This window comes from Sinocyclocheilus rhinocerous, unplaced genomic scaffold (genome assembly GCF_001515625.1).
Source record: "Sinocyclocheilus rhinocerous isolate Xijiao unplaced genomic scaffold, SAMN03320098_v1.1 scaffold134, whole genome shotgun sequence".
Classification (NCBI taxonomy): domain Eukaryota; kingdom Metazoa; phylum Chordata; class Actinopteri; order Cypriniformes; family Cyprinidae; genus Sinocyclocheilus; species Sinocyclocheilus rhinocerous.
The window spans coordinates 621,732-632,020 of NW_015631070.1; the positions used below are offsets into that span (position 1 = coordinate 621,732).

A 10,289-nucleotide genomic window follows, 5' to 3' on the forward strand; every position below is an offset into this window, starting at 1 on the left:
TTATGTGCCACTGGCTTTAAGGTGACTTTGAATCAGGATGACTGAGATGTGTTACAAGGCATTTTGATTTTTAGTTATGAATCTTTCAAGATCTTTAGTTTTTGTATCTTAGTCTTGGTTTCTGTACCCTGCTATGGAGAGTGTTTTAGTGTCTGTGTATCTGACCACTGAAAGGTCATCGTGACACACACACACACACACACACACAGACAGACAGACAGACAGACAGACAGACAGACAGAGCTGTTGAGATGTAGATAAGCGCTCACATGAGCATTCACTAAAGTCAGGACAGATACACCAACACATGACCAAGAACCCGAGGTTCATACGCTCATATAATACTGCATTTTCACTAATATGATCTGGTGAATGTCACAAAACATGTTAGGAATTTGTCACAAAACATGTTAGGAATTTATATATATATATATATTTATATATATATATATATATATATATATATTTGCATGGTGACATTCCCCCATTTTCATTACTATAATGTAAAAAAAAAAAGATGTATTGTTTAAATAATAGTAAAGTATTTAGATTGTGGCTAAAGTATATTTATTATGCATGATAGTATCTTTAAATTTATGGTAATTTAGAAAAATTGTATTACAGTAATTTTATAGTATGCAATAAAAGATTAATTACAAAAACAAAATAAACATTACAAGTAGAACATCTGGATGCATTAAATTAAAGAGACTTTTAAACTTGTTTAGACTTATAACGTAAATAATATCACAATGCAAGAAAAAAGAAACCTAAAAGCTTTTCTTTATGCTCTTTTATTTATTTATTTTTTTAGATCTTTTGATTTACGTACTGTATATTATTTGTTCCACTTGTACTCCATGATGTTTTTGTTTTTCTGTATCATAAATATAACTTTCACACATATGCTACATTTAGACTGTAGTGCAATGTGATTTAGGCTCTATCCATTCAGAGTCTAATGGCTGTAAGAGTGATGGATGAATGTGGCATAATTATCTTTTGAATGTGCACACTGATGTCATACTGTGAATGTAACTGGTCTGATTACAGCTGATTGTGTAATGGTGAGCGATGAGCTGATGTTCTGCTGTGTGTTTTCTGCAGAAACTGGCTCGTGACGCGTCAGACGAGGACTGCTTCTTTGACCTGTTGAGTAAGTTTCAGAGCAGCCGTATGGATGACCAGCGCTGTCAGCTGGACGAGCCGCCCAATGGAGAGAATGCTGGAGGAGTGGATCCAAACACACTCAATGACATGATTGGTCAGTCACACCGTCTCTCTGACGCTCAAGAGATCTCACTGTTCCTTAAAGCAGGGGTTTTCCAGTTTGTCTAATTTCACCCCCCCCCCGTATTACTGTAGTCACACCGAATTACTTTATTAACATTAATATAAAAGCAAATATCCATTAAAGCTATTAAAGCAGCGAACAATAACATGAAACAAAAAAATGAATTCTATTTATAGGACCCAATCCTATCAATAGAATTAATAGAATTGGGTCCATTTCTCATTACTATAAGGTGAAAAAAGAAGCTTATATATTGTTTAAATAATAGTATTTATGTTATAGCTTTTTTATCATACATCACCATATCTTTAAATTTATGGAATTTAGAAAATTACTGTAATTTTACAGTATACAAAATATCTAATTACAAAAGAAAAAATGAAGAACATAAATAAAAAAAAAACATTTTTTTGCATGGTGACATTCCCCCATTTTCATTACTATAATGTAAAAAAAAAAAGATGTATTGTTTAAATAATAGTAAAGTATTTAGATTGTGGCTAAAGTATATTTATTATGCATGATAGTATCTTTAAATTTATGGTAATTTAGAAAAATTGTATTACAGTAATTTTATAGTATGCAATAAAAGATTAATTACAAAAACAAAATAAACATTACAAGTAGAACATCTGGATGCATTAAATTAAAGAGACTTTTAAACTTGTTTAGACTTATAACGTAAATAATATCACAATGCAAGAAAAAAGAAACCTAAAAGCTTTTCTTTATGCTCTTTTATTTATTTATTTTTTTAGATCTTTTGATTTACGTACTGTATATTATTTGTTCCACTTGTACTCCATGATGTTTTTGTTTTTCTGTATCATAAATATAACTTTCACACATATGCTACATTTAGACTGTAGTGCAATGTGATTTAGGCTCTATCCATTCAGAGTCTAATGGCTGTAAGAGTGATGGATGAATGTGGCATAATTATCTTTTGAATGTGCACACTGATGTCATACTGTGAATGTAACTGGTCTGATTACAGCTGATTGTGTAATGGTGAGCGATGAGCTGATGTTCTGATGTGTGTTTTCTGCAGAAACTGGCTCGTGACGCGTCAGATGAGGACTGCTTCTTTGACCTGCCTGAGAAAGGCTATCTGTTTGTGCACTTCACGTGTGTGAGCGGTGCGCATAGAAACGCTCTATCACAGTGCGCAAGTACCGCATTGAGATGTCTTGGGCTTAAATGGCTTTAAATTACTTTAATGTTTAAACTGACAAGACTTAAAACACGTGAGAACGAAAAACTTTCTCGAGGAAGCAGCACTGGCCTGATCGTTAAGATCGTTTTGGGGGGCTAAGGTGACAGATAGGGGGGCTGAAACCCACCTAAAAAGGGTTTAGAACCGCCCCTGGTATAGCGTGCGTAATTATACTGAAAACTATTCATTATTTTCAGCATTCATTAATACATTTTAAAAAACAAAAGTTGTATCTGTTCATATTATGTAATGGACCTGAGCTAACATGAGCTCACAATGAACAGCTGTATTTTTTATTAAGTAGCGTTTACAAAGAAAAATAAATGTAGTAACAAATACACTGTTCGTTGTTTGTTGTCAATGCATTAACTAACGTCAACTAATGGGACCTTATTGTAAAGTGTCACTGTTTTTTTTAATATTTTGAATTCATTTTTATCTTTGCAATTTCCTCTTTCATTTTAATTTTAATTAAAAGTTTTAGTAATTTTGTCATTTTAAAGTCATAATTTGATTTATTTTTCCCTGAAATCAACTTATGTACTAAAATTATACCTTTTTTTCCCCATCAAATGCATTTGCATTTTCTAATTTGCTTGAAAAACAGTTTAGTCAGGACCACCTTTGTCCAAAGATCTGACGAAGCTCATCATCAGTGTGAAATGATCACAGATTAAAATCATAAAGCATGAGTTGTTTGTGCTGTTTCTCAGATGCCAGTCTGCTGACGTCTCCCCAAACGGAAGAGCTCTTCGATTTGATCGCCAGCTCTCAGAGCCGCCGTCTGGACGATCAGAGGGTGAGCGTCAGTAACCTGCCCGGACTCAGAATCACCCACAATAACCTGGGCCACCTGTGTGGAGAGAGCGACCCGCAGGAGCCCAGCGACGACTTCTTCAACATGCTCATCAAATGCCAGGTGAGGCGTAGAGCCTTCAGTAATCAGTGAAAGACTAGATTGAGACTAAATGTGTCTGGGGTGTTTTAACTCACAGTGACTTTAGTTCTGTTCTAAACTCCAGTGAGCTGCCCAGAAACATCCTTCTATATTATGAGTGCGTTCGGCATTCCCAATGTCAAGGCTATGAACTAAAACTATTTTAAAAAAGGTTGAATTGAAGCTAAAATAAAATATAAAAATTACATACATGGATCATCTCCTCATCCACCACCAGTGTGCAGCATCCACCTGGATGATGCGATGGTAGCCATAGTGCGCCAGAACGCCCACCAGCTTACTGGGGGAGAGGAGACAGAGTGATGAAGCCAATCAGTAGAAATGGGGATGGTTAGGAGGCCATGATGGTCAGAAGCCAATGGGCAAATTTGGTCAGGATGCCGAGGTCACACCTCTTCTCTTTTCGAAAGACATCCTGGGATTTTTAATGACCACAGAGAGTCAGGACCTCGGGTTAACGTCTCATACGAAGGACGGTGCTTGTTGACAGTATCGTGTCCCCGTCACTATACTGGGGCACAAGGACCCACAGAGACCACAGGGTGAGCACCCCCTGCTGGCCTCACTAGCACCTTTTCCAGCAGCAAACTAGTTTTCCCAGGAGGTCTCCCATCCAGGTACTGATCAGGCTCAACCCTGCTTAGCTTCAGTGGGCGACCAGTCTTGGGCTACAGGGTGATACATTAAATACTTGAAATGAAAATTTGAAGTTAGTTGAATTGACTGAACTAACTGAAATAAATTAATAAACTTAAGTTGAAAATAAACTTAAGTTGAAGTACTACAATTACTAAAACTGAAATAAAGCAAAATAGAACTATTAAAAATTACACAGTTTGAAAAAAAATGACAAAAGTGCAAAACAAAACTACAACTCAATCATATTTTATTTCAGTTACATTTCTAATTTGAGTTTAAGTTTTAAAAAAATTTGTTATGGTCTTTTGTAATTTTTCATACTTTAGAATTATTTATAGATTATTATAGCATATTTTGAATAGCTTATTTTTTATTTTCAGTTTTAATTTTAATTTTTGTAATCTTATGTGCTTTTGTCATCTTTATTATTTTCTCCCCAAACATTTCTATTTATCTTTATTTTTATTTCAGTTTTAGTCATTTTAGCACTTCAACTTCAACAAATTTATTTATGTCAGTTGCCTAGGCAACAGTTCTAATTTTAATTAAAGTTTTTGTAATTTTGTTTTGTGCTTTTGTCATTTTTAAATGTTTCTATTTTGCTTTATTTATATTTCCATTTTAGATTTCAATTTAAAATTATTTTGGTACTTCAACTTCAACTTATTTTATTTCACTTGCCAAGGGAGCATTTCTTTGAAAAAAAAAGAAAAGAAAAATGGCACAAACTAAAACGAAAATAAAATCCGAAAATCTAATTCAAAATATCACATAAAAACTATAATACAATATAAATAATGCTCAATTATGAAAACAAAAGGACATAAGAAAATGAGTAAAATTTAAATTAAAATGAAAACTGAAAGTAGAAAAATAAAAGCTAATTCCAAATATTAAAAAAAAATATTATAATAATACATGAATAACACTAATAGGCCTATAATAGTATATAAATAACTTCATGTACTTCAAGTAAAATCAAAGAACGAATGGGAATGAATTAAGTCATTTTGACTTAATCTAGCCAAAACAAAGTTTATTTAGAGTTTGTTTCAGTGGTTCAAAACAGCTTGCCAGCACAAACCTTCTGGAGAACGTGTTAAGTTGTGAATCAAGTTAAGTTAGTGGCATCACTGCTGCTGGTTAGTTATTCCCAGCACTGCTGGAGAAGTAACGCATGTGTGTTTGTGTCAAATAAAAACAGCTGTCTTCCACAGCCTAGTGAACTGTTTCTCTTTGCATATGTTTAGTCGTCCAGGATAGATGACCAGCGCTGCTCTCCTCCTGAAGGGGGTCCGCGGGCGCCAACCGTCCCAGATGAGGATTTCTTCAGCCTAATCCAGAGAGTTCAGGCCAAGCGAATGGACGAGCAGCGTGTGCAGCTCCCGTCTGACGAACAGGAGCCGGATGAGGACGAGAGAGAGCCAGGGGCCGCAGACTCCTGAGAAAACCCGGGGCCAAATAACACATGCAACGAGGACCGAATGAGAAAGGACATTTGATGGGGAGTATTTTAGATTGACTCTTTCATGAGATGAAGAAATGTGCACAAAGAGACGCAAGTGAAACATGAAAACACAAGTGCCATCTCAGTATACGGTGCAGATTTATGCCTCCTGTGCTTTACAGCCAATGATCCATGACGTTTAATAGAGATTATACTGACTGGAGGAACAGATACTTGGGACGCAACTCTCTGGGCGAACTCACATTTGCAAACACTGCCTGCACTGTTTCAGCACCTGATTAACAAAATAAATGTAACAAATCATGTGCAAACACTGTAAAAAGTAGTTTGGTCTTCTGTTTTTTTAGCAAAATATCTAAACAGCAGGAGAGCTGATGTACTTTACAGAGACCGTACAGCATCCAGATGCCCTTTTTAAAATGCCCAAAATGTCTGGATCTGAAAGTACAGCCAGTTAAAACCAACTTCTCCATTTGATCATTTATGCATTTAGCAGACACTTCATAAACAGAGTGACTTATGGTACAACAAAGGAAAAAAAGCAAGAGACTTCACATTATCTACATATTAAAGGGATAGTTCACCCAGAAAGGAAAATTTGCTGTTGTTTTACTCATTCTCAGGCCATCCAAGATGTAGATGACTTTTTCTTGAGTAGAACAGTAAAGATTTTTTAGCTGAAACCATGGTGATTCATAAAATGCAATTCAGCGACTACCCATCTTTGAGAATAAAAAAAAGCATATCAGGATGAATCAAATGAATAACCGTGGCTGATGATATTTTGAGGTCTTATGAACCAAAACAATCGGTCTTTGCAAGAAACTAAACATTATTACCTGTAATCCAGAGCCTCAGACAAACAGTCTGTTCTTTTTGGTGAACTAGTTGAACCAGTTCACCAAATCAAACTGAACCATCTGAAACCGTTTGCAGCTCGAGCAGCACAGATCTACAAGTTACTCAATCAAAACTAATTTTCAGATGCCTGACAGTCACCGCAACTCGAAATGAGCCAAGATAGCGGCGTGTCTGATCCTATGATGAATGAACTCATTCAGCGCTCCAGTTCATCCAACACTCACTGAACTCACGAAACAGTTCAGACACGCACCGAAGACCGATGAGCCTCTGAAATGCGCATGCGTGAACCGAGCACTTGAATAAAGGGGCCAAATGAAAGGTTTTGCATTGTTTATTATGGTTTATGTAAAAAAGGTGAGCTGATGAAGACTAGTTTATTCACATTTATATGCTTTAGACATGTAAAACATCCACATTATACATCACTGCATATGTTACATCATTGCATGATTATGTAAACAAACTGGTGAACTGGTCATTTGAATCAGTTCATTGAAATGAACTGTCTCAAAGAACCAGTTCGCAGAAAAGAATCAGATTGAGGCTCTGTATTACATGTAATAATGTTGTAAGTAATGTTCAGTTTGGATTTTTTCACTTCACAAGACCTCAATATATCGTCAGAAGCCACAGGTATTTATGCTGTTTTTGACTCTCAAAGTGACGGTAGCCATTGACTTGCATTTTATGAATCATCATGGTTTCAGTTAAAAATCTTCTTTACTGTTCTGCTCAAGAAATTAAGTCCCCTACATCTTGTATGGCCTGAGGGTGAGTACATTAACAGCAAATTTTCACGTTTGGGTGAACTATCCCTTTAAGCTCCACTGATGATCTGCTTTGTCCAGGCAGTATTAGAGCAGTGTTAATTGTATCGAGCAAATGCTGCTGACCTTTGAATCTGCTGGATTCTATAATAAGCCACCAGGTTAAGTTGGACGGAGGGTAGATAATGCGATGTGGTGCTGGTGTTTAGTGAATTCGCCCTGTTGTTTCCCATGTCAGACTTTCTGATCAAGCTTCTCATTGTCATGTGTTTCTCGTCTACTGCCTTATACTGCCTCTATAGACCTGCAGACTCTGATTGTATTCTTTGATATCGTGTTTTCTGAGCTTGTCAGCAGTATTTGGTCCGTGTCCATTGACAGTATTCCCAGTGTCGCGCAGTTGCCGCTGTATCTTTCACCTTCTTAATCGCAAGTGCATTTTGGTTTGGCTTTAATCATTTAGCTGCTGACAGCACTGTAAAAAAATTCAAGACATTAGGGCTGCTTTACATTCCTCTTTGTTTCTTTTGAATTGAAGATGCCGTTGTAACTCCACAGATGTATTTATTGAAAGTGTTGAGAAATCTGTAAAAACAAGCAAGCAAAAATAGAGACTGTGAAAATACTTTTTAAGTGTTGTTAATTGTGGGAAAGTATGTGAATGTGCATAAAAGCTAATTTAAGTTTGCACTTTCATGCTTCACAGTTCTTTGACTGAATTGACCGAAACAGCTTTTAGTTTTTAGAAGTAATTAGTGAGTTTTCCATAATTGGCTCCGAATCACTGAATCGTGCAGTTCAGACATTGACTGAGTTGCATTAGTTGTTCAATATTTTAGTCATTTGTGGCTGACTGAACAGCAGAGTAATGGCTCATTGATGGCAGTTTCACGTAGAAGCATTAAAAATACATTTTGAAATGTAAATCTGCAGTATTTTGGACGTAGAGCAATTTTAGCAAGTTTTGAGCATTTTTTTTTTTTAAATTTTTTTATTTGAGCAATTATTATTATTGGAAGGAAAGAAAATATTTAAAGTCAATTCACTGCCATCTTGTGGTAAAAGAAAATAAGCAAATGCCTCAAAAATGTTTTATTTTTTTGTTAACTCAAGGAAGTCTTATGCATTATGTATCATTCCTAAATATTTATGAAGTTACTTTTATTTTAAGAAGCTAAACATCTATTCATATTGATGAATGTTTCTGACTGATGCATGATGCGCTTGTGACTAACCCTCATTTCTAATATTACTTTATCTTACTACAGTGACCAAACCATCAGCTCACTGACTGACTGCAGATCAATAAAATATAGGAAGTATGTACTAGATTCATAATAATATTATGTGATGATGAGGTTAAGTATGGAGCTGTATTAGTAAATTAAAAAATAAATATATATTATTTGTCATGGTTTAACTGAATCTTTTTCTATTCCATTTGAGTTAACTATTTTCTCCCTGTATTATGATTTGCCTTCCACGTGCTGTAATAATATGTTGTGAATGAGTCTGAAAGCCTTTGAAAAGCCACTGCCCCAATGTACATAATTGTTTTATATTTATTTTCTGTTCATGAACATGCGAATGAATCCCTTGCTTTTAATAAAATGTTGATGAAATTGATATTAACCACTCCTCTTCATCAGCAGAGAAATATCAACAGGTATGAGGCACACATCACTCTCACTAAACTGTTTAATTTGTCTACTATCAGTGTGACTATCAGAAGTGGACATATATGTTGTGTGGTTGGTGAAGGGAGCTTCAAAGGGTATTCAGGCATCTTATAGGAGCGAACATGTTCGGATTGGAGGGCCCTGTGAATGGCATAGGGAATAAGGGAACATCAATTCAGTGAGGAGGGAAATTTACCAACTCCAGCACTTAAAGTTTGACTAAAATAAAGGCAGTAAAAAGGATTTCAGAACAAGTTTCAGAATTTAAAACTAACTCCAAATGTAACCCTGTTACTAGAAAAAAATTTTTTTTTTGGTGTGTGTGCAAAGGTATGTGTATTTGGTAATGTGTATTGCTTCTTTAAGAGACTGGCTTACACAGGGAGTTTGGTTGTAATGCACTTGGTCGAACATGTGCTTAACAGCATGTTTGTGTGTTGCTGTTATCACCTTGGTTAAAATTAGAGTGTCTAAGTTCATTCCTCCAATCAGGAAGGGGAGGGGGCGGGACTTAGAAAAAGTGCGAGGAAGATTGAAATCAGTAGAGAGAGAGACGCCAGAGAAGCAGGATATCTTGTGGAAGGAAATGAGATTGTAGATATTCTGGCAAGAGGAGCAATAAAGCATGAAACAGTTGATATACAAATACCGTTATGTAGAACAGAAATCAAAACCATTATTAAGGGACATACAAAAAAATATGGCAAGAATACTGGGACATAACTGATACTGGACGACATCTGTATAACATACAAAAACAAGTAGGCTTAAATAGTATTAGGCAGAGCAGGAATCCAAAGGAAGGAAAGATAATTACACGTCTTAGAATAGGTCATGCTGGTTTAAATTTTACATTACAGAGAATAGGAAAACACCCTACTGGTCTTTGCGACCACTGCAACACACAAGAGACAGTAAAACATATTTTATTCGATTGTAAAAGGTATGAAGAAGAAAGAAGGGAGTTAGAAACACAAGTTGGAAAACAAAACATGACCATGGGAAATCTGCTAGGAAAAACAATGTCTAGGGAAATACATAGTCTCATAATGAATTATTTGAAAAATACTGGGATAAGTGAAAGAATTTAATAGAAATATATAGAGGAAAAAAGAAAAAAAAAAATGTTAATTTTTGTTTTTTTATTTTATTTTTTCTCTCTCCTTGTCCTTTCTTTCAAAGTACTGCCCACACTCCAGTCCAGTAGGTGGCGGTAAAGGCACCTTTAAGTTGGTTTGCCAACTGCCAATAAAATTAAAAGAAGAAGAAGCAGGATATCGTCTGGATAACCGAGGATTTTAGGCCATAAAATCCTAAACGTTTCCAGCGACGATCTTGAAGTAAATGCAAGAAACAGGGTTTTAGGCCATAAAACTTAAAATTTCTTAAGTACAGTCAGCCTTT

General features: G+C 35.5%; 1 protein-coding gene across 2 annotated transcripts in view; it reads left to right on the plus strand.

The window, feature by feature from the left end:
- LOC107741501 (G-protein-signaling modulator 1-like) overlaps positions 1-6,195 on the plus strand; it is a 31,590-nt gene extending 25,395 nt beyond the window's left edge. For both annotated transcript variants that reach the window (XM_016554255.1, XM_016554256.1), the window contains exons 12-14: positions 1,108-1,264; positions 3,224-3,429; positions 5,358-6,195. In XM_016554255.1, the coding sequence (XP_016409741.1) occupies positions 1,108-1,264; positions 3,224-3,429; positions 5,358-5,552 (558 nt within the window). In that variant the 3' untranslated portion in view covers positions 5,553-6,195. The remainder of the gene's footprint in view (positions 1-1,107; positions 1,265-3,223; positions 3,430-5,357) is intronic.
- The last annotated feature ends 4,094 nt before the right edge of the window (positions 6,196-10,289 follow it).